This window comes from Entelurus aequoreus, linkage group LG07 (assembly GCF_033978785.1).
Source record: "Entelurus aequoreus isolate RoL-2023_Sb linkage group LG07, RoL_Eaeq_v1.1, whole genome shotgun sequence".
NCBI lineage: Eukaryota > Metazoa > Chordata > Actinopteri > Syngnathiformes > Syngnathidae > Entelurus > Entelurus aequoreus.
In genome coordinates this window covers 49235999-49253074 of record NC_084737.1, presented here as the reverse complement: position 1 = coordinate 49253074, position 17076 = coordinate 49235999, and the positions used below count along the sequence as shown (strand labels likewise).

The following is a 17076-nucleotide window of genomic DNA, read 5'->3' as shown; positions in this document are numbered from 1 at the left end:
GCACACAAATAGACCGAATGACATGTCGGTGTTAAGGCAAACACATGGGTCAATAATACAACACAATGTGACGCACAGGTGAGACAAACAAGCATGATTGGTTGTTTTGTGTTTGTTTGTTTTTTTAAGAAAGAGCAGCTGGCTTTAGGGAGTGGAAGGACTGGTCTTAGGAATATTGGTAACACAGTAAGTGAAGATATGTTCCTCCAATAAAGTTAGTTATTGTTTGTAAGCATGTGCACTCCCCCTTCTAGTGTTTCCTGAATGCAATAGTCCAGTGTTTGTCCCATACTGGAAGCCTGCGGGACTACTGTCTCCTTAAGTCTTTCAGACATGAAAAGTTTTCCAAAGAGGAGGCAAGGCTTACAGAAGGTAAGTGCCTTTGTCTTCCCAGGACCCATTTTTCCCTCGTTCTTTTTCTTCTTGTTTGCTTATTACTTGTCTCTCAATATCAGCCTTCTCTCAGGTATTGTCTAGCCTTTGGGACGCAAAAGAAGTGGACACGGTTGTAAATCCAAGACAGTTTTACAATATTTTCAAAGATGCCGTGCCTTGCTTCAGTGGCTATAGGTGAGACAATAAAGTAGATCTCCATGTTTTGTTCTACCAAATTCAAACTTCTGTCTTATTTTAAAATGTTGACAGACATTTACCTCAGGCTATTGCTTTTGTTTATACAATTTGCTCAAAATATCAGTCCAATAGGGAGTAAAGATACTTGTTTTGATTTCAATAACGTTCAAATTTAGCATTGTTTTAGCACTTTGTTAGCATTGCAATTTTTTTTAAATAGATCTGAAATTTTTCAGTCGTACCTCAACGTTTGAGTTTAATTGGTTCTGTGACGGAGCTCTGAACTCAAAACACTTGTATCTCAAATCAGTGTCTCCTCTTGAAATGAACTGAAATCCATTTATTTGGTAAAAAAAAAAAACGCACCATTTTAACATGTACAGTTTTATGAAGTAATAATAATGTATTGCCTTTACCTTGGAGAGCAGACTTTTGTGGTATCTCCTTTGTGCTGCTTCTTTGTCAAACACACCTTCATCAGCTTCTCCATATGTTCATGGAAACATTTTGATATTATATTAATGTTCTTGGCTGGCTTTAGACTCATTCTGCATCAGTATGGTGCAGTCTAGCGGTGATTCTCTCAAATTGCTACAAATTGTTTTTTGGTCATGTTTTGGATTTAAAAAAAAAATCAAATTCAATGAATATCATCCACCTCTTCTCAGCACTGTTTTTAACACTCACTGTCTTACTTCCCATAGTTGGAAAAAAAATGTAAGTCGATTTATAGTTATGAACTAATACTAACGACTAAAACCAGATGTTTTGGTCAGAAATTACAGGATTCACTGTGACATTTGCTACGCCAAATAATATGCTTGTAACTCAAATTGTTGCATGTAACTTAAAGCATAACCATTACCTGAGAGACGGCTCTTATCTCAGAACACTTGTATATTGGGGCATTCTTAAGTTGAGGTATCACTATATCTTGGGGATCAAAAACTAAGATTAATTGTATATTTTAAAGGTTTCAAGACCTCTGTTTTGTGTTATTAACATCTCTGTGCTTTGCAGTCAACAGGATGCTCAGGAGTTTCTCAGGTTCCTTTTGGACAAGCTGCATACTGAAATCAACCGCAAGCCCAACATTAGACGAACCCCGAAGGACCCTGATCAAAAATATGCCAGATTTAGGTGTGTGTTTTTGTTTAAAATATATACAACTCAAGGCCTTCTTGTTATACTGTATAATAATAACACATTATTTGCGATTTACCTGCTTACAATTCTCTTAAGGATTTCTGAAGAAGCAGCTGCTACGTGGAAGAAACACTTAGAGAGAGAAGACAGCAGGATAGTCGGTAAGGAGCACATGGTGTATTTCTCCTCTTGACGTAAACACAATCAAACCGCCTTTGCCCTCCTGACAGATCTGTTCTCGGGTCAGTTGCGGAGCTCTCTGCACTGCTCCGTCTGCTCCCACTACTCCAACACGTTTGATGTCTTTTGCGACCTGTCGCTGCCCATCCCCAAGCCGCGCTCTGCTGGAAAGGTGACACTGAAGGAGTGTCTGGACCTCTTTTCTCAAGAGGAGCGACTGGACAAGGAGAATTCACCTGTAAGTTCTTAAATAATTCAAAAGCAATGAATATCAATATTAAATGATTCAATGGTACTGTAATGTGTCATTTACATGAAAATACATTCCTTTGACCTCATGTGGCAATATATCATTAATTACTTTAGTTTTTTAGAAACTTATTATGATTGAAGAGTTTCAACATTGATTCATTTGACACACTGGAAGTGAATGTCTTTGCACGTGCTATGGCTTCATAGGAAGTGGGTTACATAGAATGGCAGAACTTGTACGATCAGTAATATATTATATTTCCTCACTGAAAATAGGAGTGCTTAAACCTTTTGCCTTCAAGGGCCAAAGTGAAAATGTGTCAATGGGCCACAGGCCAAAAACAGCAGTTTTAAGGGTGAAAAATAAATAGCCTAAATGTAAATAGCGTTTATTTAATTAGTGCAAATAACAATTATATATGGCAAGTAGTTAGTCTTGTAGACATGCCATCAATGACTACGTGAGCTCGAGAGGTGTCCCAATACATTCTTTTCCCCTTCCGATACAATACCAATATTCGAGCCTTGAGTATTGGTCGATACCCATATTAAGCCGATTTGATATTAGCAGGAATCATAGTACATACTTGTATTATTTTGTAGTATGAAATGTTAGAAAAGGTTTAAAAGTTCAAGATTAAACTATTTAATATTAAAATCTGGAATGGATTTATGCTGTCTTTCAGTTGAACTGGAGTGGAAATAGTTTTAAAAAATATATATCGTATATATATTTATATATGGACAAGCGGTAGAAGATCAATTGGATATATGAATATATTCATAATTATTAAATAATGAATAATTCATTAAAGGGTCTGTTTGCAACTTGCTTAAAGTTACTGTACAGTTTTCTAAGAAAAAATAAAAACAAATGTACACTACCAGTTAACTTAAGTTACCTTTAGTGGTTTAACAAAACATACTTGTTTTATAATTGTCTGTATTTTTCACAATTACTAAATTTATGTAATAAAACATTTTACCAGGCCAAATAGAATGATTGGTATTTACACACTGTCTCATCAACACACATACAAAAACAGTCCAAAAGAAGCAACAAACAGTCTGCAGTCATGTTGTTTTTATGATAGAATAAACATTCACTGACAGCTAACGCTAGCTATCCAAATCGGTATCATTAGCTAAGAACACTCAACGTTAAATGTTTGTGTTACGTACCTACGTAGTTATGTCATTACATCCTAGGAGCCATAAGAGGGCGGGATATAATCTGTAAAATACATTGGAAAATGAGCGCCCTCTAGGTAGCTATGTGTTGCAAACTGCCCCTTTTAAGTTAAGATCATGACACAGTAAATTGATTGATCTCGAACTGTTTGTTCCTGGATACTTTCTTTTTTTACATTTGACACTTGTTTATTTTGACAAATGTAGTGTTTTAGACTTAAATGTTGTTCAATCAACAACACTTATTATGTATGTCTAGCTTATGTGCTATTTTGCGCTTAGCTGTTGTGTAGCTTCTTGCTACTTGCAGCCGATAGCCTACCATGTTTACTTTTGCTTTGTGTTTATTGGAGGACTTTTAAATGTTAACTGGCTGTCCTGCGTTGAACAATTAAACACGCTGCAGGACTGCTTGTATCAGAGTTTATATCAGAAATTTTACATGCAAGCCGATATAAAACCATTCTTGTTTTTTTTCTGATATCGGACAGATATCCAATATTAATATCGGATCGGGACACCCCTAGTGAGCTTGAAAGAGGTCAGTATGAATATGTATTAAATCTGGGAAGCCACCCTTTGGCAGGCCAAACCAAACGACTCTGTATTTACTTTAAAGTAGTCAGTGTACAGATTGTATAGCAGTACAGAATTGGGGCGCCGGAAGTTGGCTGACTCGTCAGCGGTCCTGCTCTGTCTGCCTGTAATGTATGTCTGCTCTTGAGATTGTGCTGAAAATCTGAATTTCCCCTCAGGGATTAATAAAATATTTCTGATTCTGATTCTGATAGATAGTGAGTCAAATGACTGGACAAGTGAATTCCAAGAAAACTGAGTCTTGTCCACAGTCAAACATGATGATTGTAGTGATATAGTCTGAAGCTCCATGAGTGCTACTGGCTTGGGGGAGCTGTGGTTCATTGGGGAAACCAGAATTCCAACAACCTATCGTTGTTATGAACCACAGTTATTGTAAGCCAGTAGTAAAGTGTGCTTCTTTGCGACTCACATTTGTACATTTGCATCCATTCATGTGTTTTAGATGTGCGAGAGGTGTAACAGGCACACAGAGAGCACTAAGCGTCTGTCCATCCAGAGGTTTCCCCATGTTATTGTGATCCGTATCCTTCATGTCATTCTAAGCTTTGTAAAATTCTTACTTACATAAATAACTTAACACTCTAAATTAGATCTGAATCGTTTCGCTACATCACGGTGGTCCATCAGTAAAAGCACCGTCTGCGTGTCCTTCCCACTCACCCACCTAGATCTCGGGCCTTACGGACCTGTGGATTGCGGTAAGACTTCTTCTAGTGTGTTTTCTTTTATGACTGTGTGGGTCTGCTATCGTGTTACTGTCATTTCATTCAATTTGAGCAAGGAAAATATGTAAAACACCTGATATAGAACCAACTAATTGTTTTTCTTTAAGATACTTGTAATGGGTGGACTGCTTTCTGAGCTGCCACCTTGTCATGGTAGAGGAGTTTGCGTGTCCCAATGATCCTCGGAGCTATATTGTCCGGGCGTTTTTATGCCCCCCGTTAGGGTATCCCAAGACAAACAGGTCCTAGGTGAGGGATCAGACAAAAAGCAGCTTGAGGACCTTTATGAAAAAGAAAAAAACGAGGTTTCAGATTGACTACGCCCCCTTCTGGAGCCAGGCCCAGAGGTGGGGCTCCATGGCGAGCGCCTGGTGGCCGGGCCTATCCCAATGGGGCCCGACCGGGCACAGCCCGAAGAGGCAGCGTGGGTCCCCCCTCCAACGGGCTAACCACTCATAGGAGGGGGTAGTGCGAGCTGGGCAGCAGCCGAAGGCAGGGTACTTGGCAGTCCGATCCTCGGCTACATAAGCTAGCTCTTGGGACGTGGAACGTCACCTCGCTGGGGGGGAAGGAGCCTGAGCTGCTGCGCTAGAAGTTTGACGCACAGCAAGGGCTCTCAAACTAGTTGTCTCAAGAGAGGTTGGTCTCTATTCCACTCTGGCGCTGCACGCAGTGAGAGGCGACGGGCTGGGGTGGCAATTTTTGTTGCCCCCCGGCTCAAAGACTGCACGTTGGAGTTTAACCCGGTAGACGAGAGGGTAGCTTCCCTTAGCCTTCGAGTGGGGGGGACGGGTTCTGACTGTTGTTTGTGCTTATGCACCAAACAGCAGCTCAGAGTACTCGCCCTTTTTGATTCCCTCTAAGGAATGCTGGAGAGTGCTCTCTCAGTTGATTCCCTTGTTCTGCTGGGTGACTTCAACGCTCATATTGGCAAGGACAGTGAAACCTGGAGAGGAATGATTGGGAAGAACGGCCGCCCGGATCTGAACCCGAGCCGTGTTTTGTTGTTGGACTTTTGTGCTTGTCACAGATTGTTCATAACAAACACAATATTCAAACATAAGGCTGTCCATATGTGCACTTGGCACCAGGACACCCTAGGCCGCAGTTCCATGATCGACTTTGTAGTTGTGTCATCAGATCTGCGATCTCATGTTTTGGACACTCGGGTAAAGAGAGGGCAGAGCTTTCTACCGATCAACACCTGGTGGTGAGTTGGCTCCGATGGTGGGGGAGGATGCCAGACACACTTGGCAGGCCCAAACGCATTGTGAGGTTCTGCTGGGAACGTCTAACAAAGTCTCCTGTCAGAGAAAGTTTCAATTCCCACCTCCGGAAGAACTTTGAACATGTCACGAGGGAGGAGTTAGATATTGAGTCCGAGTGGACCATGTTCTGTACCTCTATTGTCGAGGCGGCCGATTGGAGCTGTGGCCGCAAGATGGTGGGTGCCTGTCGTGGCGGTAATCCCAGAATTGATGCCGTCAAGCTGAAGAAAGAGTCCTATCGGGTCCTTTTGGCTCATGGGACTCCCGAGGCAGCAGACAGGTACGACAGGCCAAGCGGTGTGCGGCTTCGGCGGTCGTGGAGGCAAAAACTCGGACATGGGAGGACTTTCGGGGAAGCCATGGAAAACGACTTCCGGACGGCTTCAAAGCGATTCTGGACCACCATCCACCGCCTCAGGAGGGGGAAGCAGTCCACTGTCAACACCGTGTATGGTGAGGATGGTGTGGTGCTGACCTTGACTTCGGATGTTGTGGATCGGTGGAGAGAATACTTCGAATACCTCCTCAATCCCACCTACACGTCCTTCTATGCGGAAGCAGTTCCTGGGGAATGTCAATCAATCATCAATCAATCAAAGTTTACTTATATAGCCCTAAATCACGAGTGTATCAAAGTGCTGCACTAGCCACAACGACATCCTCGGCTCATATCCCACAGATCTGTGGTGGGCGCTCCTATTGCTGGGGCTGAAGTAGCCAAGGTAGTTAAAAAGCTCCTCAGTGGCAAGGCCCGAGGGGTGGATAAGATCCACCCAGAGTTCCTTAAGACTCTGGATACTGTTGGGCCTGTGTCCCTCGGGAAATCTTGTGGGGAGTGCTCAGAGAGTATGGGTTATCGGCCTGTCTGATTGTAGCGGTCTGCTCTCTGTATGATAGTTGTCAGAGCTTGGTCCACATTGCCGGCAGTAAGTCGGACCCATTTTCAGTGAGGGTTGGACTCAGCCAGGGCTGCCCTTTGTCACGATTCTGTTCATAACTCTCTCCCTATCTCTAAGGGGCTCTACCTTAGACATAGGATGAGAAGCTCTGTCATCCGGGAGGAGCTTAAAGGAAAGCCGCTGCTTCTCCACATCCACAGGAGCCAGATGAGGTGGTTCAGGCATCAGGTCAGGATACCACCCGGACGCCTCCCTAGGGATTGTGTTTAAGGCACCTCCGACTGGTAGGAAATCACGCCGAAGACCCAGGACATGTTGGGAAGACTATGTCTCCCGGCTGGCCTGGGAACGCCTCGGGATCCCCCGGATGTAGCGGGACGAAGTGGTTGGTGAGAGGGAAGTCGGGGCTTCTCTGCTTAGGCTGCTGTCCCCACGAGCCGAACTCGGATAAGCTAAAAAAGATGGATGGATGGATGGATGGATGGATGGATGGATGGATGGATGGATAGATGGTTATGGGAGGATTTTTCCAATATAATATTTAACTATCAATAAGTCCCACTGTATTTTGTAAACTTATCTCTTAAATTTTTGACTCAACTGAACTGAAAATAAATGTGTGTGTATATGTCCCCAAAGGTCCAGTTCTGTATGATTTATATGCAATATGTAACCATGTGGGGACTGTAAACATTGGTCACTACACAGCCTGCTGTTCAGATGAGAATGGATGGTGTTACTATAATGACTCTAGGTGAGACTACATTTTAAACTTTATATTTCATTAAATGCACTGCATGTAGCCTATTTGCATAGTTCAAAAATACTGACTTAAAACCTGCTGTACATGTACTTCATGCTTGTGCATCTGATATTTTTTACTTACTTGTGAAACTTTCTGATACTTACTCTCAATCTACCCACAGTGTGACACCAGTTTCTGAGAACCAGCTTCAGACCAATCAAGCTTATGTGTTATTCTACCAACTCAGTAACAACTCTGCTCCTAAAAGGCATTGAGACTTCAGACTGGCTGAGGAAGACAGCCAATCAGATAAACTTTACCTCCAGTGACCATAGAAACAAACACAGTGCAGCCATGCTGGGATTTATGAACTTTTTTTATTCCCATGGAAGTGCAGCACAAATAATGTGCAACACTATCGTGCTCTTTTAAGAGCAAAATGTCCACTATGGAAGAGCTAATAAGGAGAACGGCTCAGGTGCACGGTTTCCTTTATTATCGCCTTGTTCTCGAAATGTTTTGAAGCAAAGCTCTTAAGCTATTTGATTGGCAGGATTCATTGGTGATCTTCCCAACCATCTCATCTCAATATTCTGATGTTGTAAAACAATTATTAAATAGTTCTTGTTTATGTGTTAAATTAATCTTTTTGCCACAGTTTTGTGTATGTGTATGTGTAATACATGTAATGTATTAAGGTATTGCTTTCTCTATTACTGTTATAATATGTCTAAACATTGGTTTATCTTATTTATCCCACTTGGCAACTTGAACATATTATCTGCTGTATTCTGAAGTTCAATGCAAATTATACCTGTAGACAAAATAGTTTTCACTTCTGTCTGAACTTACAGTATAGTGGATTCCATATATTGACACATTTATTATTGTAACAAACTATCTTTATGTGCTGTTAAAAGCATGCATTATCGTCCTGAGGCTTACCAATGCATTTTGGCCTTTTTTTAAAGGGGAACTTCATTTTGGGGGAATTTTGCCTATCATTCACAATCCTTATGTGAGATAATCACATTTATGTTTTTCTTTTATAATGCATTCTAACTCGTAAATAAAAGTCAGCTAACAATGGAGTCAATGGTAGTCGCATTATTCTGTCTATAAAGCGCTCTAAAAAACAGTCAAACACACCCTTCAATGTTTTATATACAGGCTGTATTTATATACTGTGTGTCATGTAGTAACAGGCAAATGTATAATATGTAATATTTACATATTTTGCTCATTTTAAGGATACGGTGGCACATTAATTTCACAGACATGTTATGTTTACTTTTTTCTTCAACAACAACTACTACTAATCATGGCAGACTTCATGAGCCACAACAAACATAATAGAATGATCACTTAGTGTACAATATCTGCTCTCACCAGGATGCCGACTGATGGGATGTTCATATCTTGCTGTTTAGATGAAGAATTAATCATAAACCACACAAAGGGTTGAAAAAAGAATGGTGCCGCAAACGAGCGTCTTTTCATGTCTTTCTTGTTATCTTAGGGTATTAGTTGAATGTCATGGATGACCAACTTCTCGGTTTATGGCTACATCCTTCTACTATCCAGGTGAGTGGTATGATATATCATCTAGAATTAACTTTGACCAACTCAGAAGCAATTATGGTGCAGCTGCACATGCTAGTTAGCTCTCTGTGATCACGGTGCGGCTAAAAATAGTTTGTCTGCGTAAACCCTTATAACAATGTTGCTAATACATGGTTAATATCCAGGCCACGAGATGTTTTGGGGTGTATTTTAGAGTGATTTAGAGGCAAAATGGATTACTCCCATTAACACCATTGCTGGCTACCTAAAATTAGCCAATTATTACAAATTAGAATGCAAAAAACCCAAAACATATGTATTTCTGTCTCTCGTTAAGATTGTGAATGAGAGGTATTCCAAAAAAAGTGATTTTCCCCTTTAAGGGGTTGCTTTACAGCCTTATTTCAAATGCAAAACACATGACAAGAATAAACACGTTGAGAGGACATCCTGGACTTTGCAGTGATATATGATTTCTTAGGGTTTGTCAAATAAAATAGAAGAGCAGTCTTCCCAAAATGGCTGTCATACCAACCAGCATGTTTTATGGGCAGAATGGAAGAGAGTTACCTAAATAAATTGAGGGTGTTTTTAAGTGGAGGGTGTAGTGTTTTCTAAGTTTAATCAATAGTTTGAGGTGGTTTTGGTAACATACTGTAATATCTATAACACTAAAAACATTTTTTGGATTGTCACCTGTGGTGCACATGAGGATCCAAGCAGGCACAAGACATTAAAACAACGTTGAGAACGTGTTGAATTAGGTCCGGACGTTGAGCAACTCAAACCTAACATTGGAACATGCTTTTTGACAATGTTTAATCAATGTTGGGTTCTGACCTTGATTTGACCATTGAATTTTGTTCAATTCCCAACCAATACTTTACAACATTGAAACAACATGCTTTTTGACGACATTAATTCAATGTCAGGTTGTGACGTTGATTTGACCTTTGAAATTTGGTCATTTCCCAACCAACTACATGGATTCAACATTAGACATGAACGTTGTCTCAATTTACAAATACAACTATTTTGCAACATTGTTTAAGTCAGTTTTAAAAAAACATATGTATAATCAACGTTGTATCAATGTCTTGTGCCTGCTGGGGACTACTGTTATTTTGCTTTCTGAACTCACTATGTTCTCTGCTCACTGTACATATCCTACCAAGTCAGACCTACACTGTTTCAATGTCCAATTCTCTGATGATGCAATTGTTGATGACTGAAGTGCTGTTATCAACCAAACTCTCCTCATCCCACCCCCCGGATTGTAAATATTGTACATAATGTAAATAATTCAATGTATATACTCTGATGATTAACTTGTGTGACGACTGTATTATGCTGATAGTATATATGTGTACCATGAATTGATTTACGTGGACCCCGACCTAAACAAGTTGAACAACTTATTCGGGTGTTACCATTTAGTGGTCAATTGTACGGAATATGTACTGTACTGTGCAATCTACTAATAAAAGTTTCAATCAATCAATCAATGTAATACCACTGGAAAAGTGTGGCATGAAATTAAAACATGCCAAAACTCAAATTATTCGGTGGAGTGAATACTTCGAAGACCTCCTCAATCCCACCAACACGTCTTCCTATGAGGAAGCAGTGCCTGGGGAATCTGTGGTGGGCTCTCCTATTTCTGGGGCTAAGGTTGCTGAGGTAGTTAAAAAGCTCCTCGGTGGCAAGGCCCCGGGGGTGGATGAGATCCGCCCGGAGTTCCTTAAGGCTCTGGATGCTGTGGGGCTGTCTTGGTTGACAAGACTCTGCAGCATCGCGTGGACATCGGGGGCGGTACCTCTGGATTGGCAGACCGGGGTGGTGGTTCCTCTCTATAAGAAGGGGAACCGGAGGGTGTGTTCTAACTATCGTGGGATCACACTCCTCAGCCTTCCCGGTAAGGTCTATTCAGGTGTGCTGGAGAGGAGGCTACGCCGGATAGTCAAACCTCGGATTCAGGAGGAACAGTGTGGTTTTCGTCCTAGTCGTGGAACTGTGGACCAGCTCTATACTCTCGGCAGGGTCCTTGAGGGTGCATGGGCGTTTGCCCAACCAGTCTACATGTGTTTTGTGGACTTGGAGAAGGCATTCAACCGTGTCCCTCGGGAAGTCCTGTGGGGAGTGCTCAGAGAGTATGGGGTATCGGACTGTCTGATTGTGGCGGTCCGCTCCCTGTATGATCAGTGCCAGAGTTTGGTCCGCATTGCCGGCAGTTAGTCGGACACGTTTCCAGTGAGGGTTGGACTCCGCCAAGGCTGCCCTTTGTCACCGATTCTGTTCATAACTTTTATGGACAGAATTTCTAGGCGCAGTCAAGGCGTTGAGGGGATCTGGTTTGGTGGCTGCAGGATTAGGTCTCTGCTTTTTGCAGATGATGTGGTCCTGATGGCTTCATCTGGCCAGGATCTTCAGCTCTCACTGGATCGGTTCGCAGCTGAGTGTGAAGCGACTGGGATGAGAATCAGCACCTCCAAGTCCGAGTCCATGGTTCTCGCCCGGAAAAGGGTGGAGTGCCATCTCCGGGTCGCGGAGGAGACCCTGCCCCAAGTGGAGGAGTTCAAGTACCTCGGAGTCTTGTTCACGAGTGAGGGAAGAGTGGATCGTGAGATCGACAGGCGGATCGGTGCGGTGTCTTCAGCAATGCGGACGCTGTATCGATCCGTTGTGGTGAAGAAGGAGCTGAGCCGGAAGGCAAAGCTCTCAATTTAGCGGTCGATCTACGCTCCCATCCTCACCTATGGTCATGAGCTTTTGGTTATGACCGAAAGGACAAGATCCCGGGTACAAGCAGCTGAAATGAGTTTCCTCCGCCGGGTGGCGGGGCTCTCCCTTAGAGATAGAGTGAGAAGCTCTGCCATCCGGGGGGAGCTCAAAGTAAAGCCGCTGCTCCTCCACATCGAGAGGAGCCAGATGAGGTGGTTCGGGCATCTAGTCAGGATGCCACCCGAACGCCTCCCTAGGGAGGTGTTTAGGGCACGTCCGACCGGTAGGAGGCCACGGGGAAGACCCAAGACACGTTGGGAAGACTATGTCTCCCGGCTGGCCTGGAAACGCCTCGGGATCCCCCGGGAAGAGCTGGACGAAGTGGCTGGGGAGAGGGAAGTCTGGATTTCCCTGCTTAGGCTGCTGCCCCCGCGACCCGACCTCGGATAAGCGGAAGAAGATGGATGGATGGATGGATGGACCAACGTTATTGTAACTGTAAAAATGGAATAGGAAAATTATAACCAAGTAGAGCGATACATTGCTTTACATTGTAAATACCTGCAACCAACCAACAACCTCATAGTGAAGTTCGCGGACGACACTACGGTGGTCGGACTCATCTCAAAGGGGGACGAGGCAGCCTACAGAGAGGAGGTCCGGAAGTTGGCAGACTGGTGCTCAGAGAACAACCTTTCTCTGAACACCTGGAAAACTAAGGAGATTGTCGTCGACTTGAGGAAATACAGCACTGACCTAGCCCCACTCTACATTGAGGGAGAGGGTCCACACCTTCCTGTCTCTTGGCGTCCTTATCGCTGACAACATCTCCTGGTCAGATAACACTACTGCCATCACTAAGAAGGCTCAGCAGCAGCTGCACTTCTTGAGGAGTTCTCAAGAAGTACAACCTGGACTCCAACCGGCTGCTGACCTTCCACCGCTCATCCGTTGAGAGCCTGCTGACATAGTGCATCACAGCATGGTACGGCAGCTGCACCGCTGCAGACAGGGAGCGGCTCCAGAGAGTGGTAAAGGCAGCACAGCGGATCATTGGCTGCCGTCTCCCCTCAATGATACATTTATACTCCCAGCTGCCTCAGCAGAGCTACGAACATTATCAAGGACAGCTCCCACCCTGGTTCTGACCTGTTTGACCTGCTGCCCTCAGGAAGGCACTACAGGGTCATCAGGTCTAAGATAAACAGACTCAACAGTTCTTTCCCTAAAGCCATAACCACGCTGAACTCTCATAGGCACTGATTTTATAGTTCAGCACCTCTCTTTGTGCAATTTTTACTTTCCACCAACAATTGGTATGCTTCTGTATATCCATCCATCCATCCATTTCTACCGCTTATTCCCTTCGAGGTCGAGGGGGGCGCTGGAGCCTATCTCAGCTACAATCGGGCGGAAGGCGGGGTACACCCTGGACAAGTCGCCACCTCATCGCAGGGCCAACACAGATAGACAGACAACATTCACACTCACATTCACACGTAGGGCCAATTTAGTGTTGCCAATCAACCAACCCCCAGGTGCATGTCTTTGGAGGTGGGAGGAAGCCGGAGTACCCGGAGGGAACCCACGCAGTCACGGGGAGAACATGTAAACTCCACACAGAAAGATCCCGAGGCCGGGATTGAACTCACGACTACTCAGGACCTTCGTATTGTGAGGTTTGTGACAATGATTCTCACAAACACACTGTGTGTGGCAAAATTATTCTCTGCATTTGACCTATCACCCTTGATCACCCTCTGAGAGGTGAGGGGAGCAGTGGGCAGCAGCGGTGGCCGTGCCCGGGAATCATTTTTGGTGATTTAACCCCCAGTTCCAACCCTTGATGCTGAGTGCCAAGCAGGGAGGTAATGGGTCCCATTCTTATAGTCTTTGGTATGACTCGGCCGGGGTTTTGAACTCGCATGTATACAGTATAATATTTATTCCTGTAAACAACACATTCTGAACATTCATTCTCAGGACTGGACTGTGCACCTTACCTCCTTTTGCACTATCTTTCTTTCTTTTCTTCCTATGTTTTGCATATTTGTAGACTGTCGCACTGATATTGGAGTTGCTTTTAATATCATTGTACCTGTGTATAGTGACAATAAGAGGCATACTATTCTATTAAGTCAATCAATTATCAATCAATCAATGTTTATTTATACAGCCCTAAATCACAAGTGTCTCAAAGGGCTGTACAAGCCACAACGACATCCTCGGTACAGAGCCCACATACGGGCAAGGAAAACTCACCCCAGTGGGACGTCAATGTGAATGACTATGAGAAACCTTGGAGAGGACCGCATATGTGGGTAAACCCCCCCCTAGGGGAGCCTGAAAGCAATGGATGTCGAGTGGGTCTGACATAATATTGTGAAAGTCCAACACATCAGCGAAAGTCCAGTCCATAGTGGGGCCAGCAGGAACCATCCCGAGCGGAGACGGGTCAGCAGCGTAGAGATATCCCCATCCGATGGACAGGCTAGCAGAGTAGAAAAGAAAAGAAACGGCAGATCAACTGGTCTAAAAAGGGAGTCTATTTAAAGGCTAGAGTATACAAATGAGTTTTAAGATGAGACTTAAATGCTTCTACTGAGGTAGCATCTCTAACTTTTACCAAAGGGCATTCCATAGTATTGGAGCCCGAATAGAAAACGCTCTATAGCCCGCAGACTTTTTTTGGGCTCTGGGAATCACTAATAAGCCGGAGTTCTTTGAACGCAGATTTCTTGCCGGGACATATGGTACAATACAATCGGCAAGATAGGCAGGAGCTTGACCGTGTAGTATTTTATACGTAAGTAGTAAAACCTTAAAGTCGCATCTTAGGTGCACAGGAAGCCAGTGCAAGTGAGCCAGTATAGGCGTAATATGATCAAACTTTCTTGTTTTTGTCAAAAGTCTAGCAGCCGCATTTTGTACCATCTGTAATCTTTTAATGCTAGACATAGGGAGGCCCTTAAATAAAACGTTACAGTAATCGAGACGAGATGTAACGAACGCATGGATAATGATCTCAGCATTGCTTGTGGACAAAATGTAACGAATTTTAGCGATATTACAGAGATGAAAGAAGGCCATTTTAGTAACACTCTTAATGTGTGACTCAAACGAGAGAGTTGGGTCGAAGATAATACCCAGATTCTTTACTGAGTCGCCTTGTTTAATTGTTTGGTTGTCAAATGTTAAGGTGGTATTATTAAATAGATGTCGGTGTTGAGCAGGACCGATAATCAGCATTTCCGTTTTCTTAGCGTTGAGTTGCAAAAAGTTAGCGGACATCCATTGTTTAATTTCATTAAGACACGCCTCCAGCTGACTACAATCCGGCGTGTTGGTCAGCTTTAGGGGCATGTAGAGTTGAGTGTCATCAGCATAACAGTGAAAGCTAACACCGTATTTGCGTATGATGTCACCTAGCGGCAGCATGTAAATACTAAAGAGTGCAGGGCGAAGAACCGAACCCTAGGTAACTCCGCACGTTACCTTAACATAGTCCGAGGTCACATTGTTATGGGAGACACACTGCATCCTGTCAGTAAGATAAGAGTTAAACCAAGACAAGGCTAAGTCTGACGTCCCAATACGCGTTTTGATACGCTCTAATAAAATATTATGATCAACAGTATCGAAAGCGGCGCTAAGATCAAGAAGCAGCAACATAGATGACGCATCAGAATCCATCGTTAGCAATAGATCATTAGTCATTTTTGCGAGGGCTGTCTCCGTAGAGTGATTTGCCCTGAAACTGGATTGAAAAGGTTCACAGAGATTGTTAGACGCTACTGTAAGTGTTCATTTAGCTGCTGTGCTACAATTTTTTCGAGGATTTTCGAGATAAACGGAAGGTGGGACACCGGCCGGTAGTTTACCATGAGGTCAGGATCGAGGTTAGGTCTTTTGAGTAGAGGATGAATAACCGCTTTTTTGAAAGCTAGGGGAACAGTGCCAGAGGAAAGTGATAAGTTTATAATATTTAACACTCATGGACCTAATAATACAAAAAGGAATTGGGTCAAGTAAACATGTTGTTTGTTTTGTCCCATTTACACTTTTTAACAATTCCTCCAATGTTATTTCATCAAAGAGAGAGAAACTATTTTGGAGGGTATATACAGTCGTATCTGTGTTAATAGAACCCAGTTGTAGCTGAGATGCATTGTCTTTAATCTATTTTCTAATGACTTCAATTTTCTTATTAAAGAAATTCATAAAGTCATCTGCTGAGTGGGTGGAGCTACTGGGAGGAGTCCCTTGTTGGGTTAGCGATGCTACTGTAATAAACAAAAATTTAGGATCATTTTTGTTGAGGTGGATGAGATTTGAGTAATATTTAGCTTTAGCTGAGGTAAGCATGCGTTTATAAGTTATTAAACCATCACTCCATGCTTGATGGAAAACCTCAAGTTTAGTCACACGCCATTTGCGTTCCAGCTTTCTACATGATAATTTCTGGGCTTTAGTTTCTTCTGTAAACCATGGGGTATGCCTTTTAGGGGCCCTTTTTAGCTTTAGCGGTGCTACACTATCAATGGTGTCGCGCAGGGCGTCGTTAAAGTTGTTAGTGAGGTTATCAATAGAGCCCACATAATTTGGGAATGGTGCCACTACCGAAGGCAGTAGGTCAGTAAGAGTCGTCGTTGTGGCAGCATTAATGTTGCGGCTGCGATAGTAGTTATTATTATTATTATTATTAGTTTGTTGACAATGAGTCAGAACTTCGAATTTTATAAGGTAATGATCGGACATTACTTTAGTGTACGGGAGTATCGTAACTTTAGAGGTGGTGACACCCCTGACAAGCAGTAGATTTATCGTATTACCGTTGCGATGCGTGGGTTCATTTATTATTTGTGTAAGACCACAGCTATCAATTATAGTCTGGAGCGCCACGCATGGAGGGTCCGATGGGGTATTCATATGGATATTAAAGTCCCCCATTATGATTATATTGTTGGCGTGCGTCACTAGATCAGCAACAAACTCAGAGAATTCACTGATGAAGTCCGAATAGGGCCCAGGGGGGCGGTAGATAACAGCCAGGTGGAGAGGCAGCGGTGTGACAAACCTCATAGTGAGCACCTCAAACGAGTTATATTTATTATTTAGGTTAGGTGTAAAATTATAGTTTTCATTGTATATTAGTGCGACACCTCCTCCCCTTTTAAGAGGACGGGCAACATGTGCATTGGTATAGTTAGGAG

At 43.2% G+C, this 17076-nt stretch overlaps 1 protein-coding gene across 1 annotated transcript; it reads left to right on the top strand.

The window, feature by feature from the left end:
- The first annotated feature begins 127 nt into the window (after positions 1–127).
- Positions 128–10649, top strand: usp21 (ubiquitin specific peptidase 21). Its single transcript, XM_062053826.1, has 10 exons — positions 128–186; positions 255–372; positions 467–570; positions 1594–1713; positions 1816–1880; positions 1950–2137; positions 4385–4463; positions 4533–4640; positions 7474–7588; positions 7761–10649. The coding sequence occupies exons 2-10, from the start codon at positions 334–336 to the stop codon at positions 7852–7854; spliced, it is 912 nt and encodes a 303-aa protein (XP_061909810.1). The 5' UTR covers positions 128–186; positions 255–333; the 3' UTR covers positions 7855–10649.
- The last annotated feature ends 6427 nt before the right edge of the window (positions 10650–17076 follow it).

Coding starts and splice junctions, on each gene's coding strand:
- usp21 (XM_062053826.1), top strand. CDS start 334: ATGAAAAGTTTTCCAAAGAGGAGGCAAGGCTTACAGAAG. Junction 2,138..4,384: donor TGGACAAGGAGAATTCACCT/GTAAGTTCTTAA, acceptor CATGTGTTTTAG/ATGTGCGAGAGGTGTAACAG. Junction 7,589..7,760: donor TGTTACTATAATGACTCTAG/GTGAGACTACAT, acceptor ATCTACCCACAG/TGTGACACCAGTTTCTGAGA.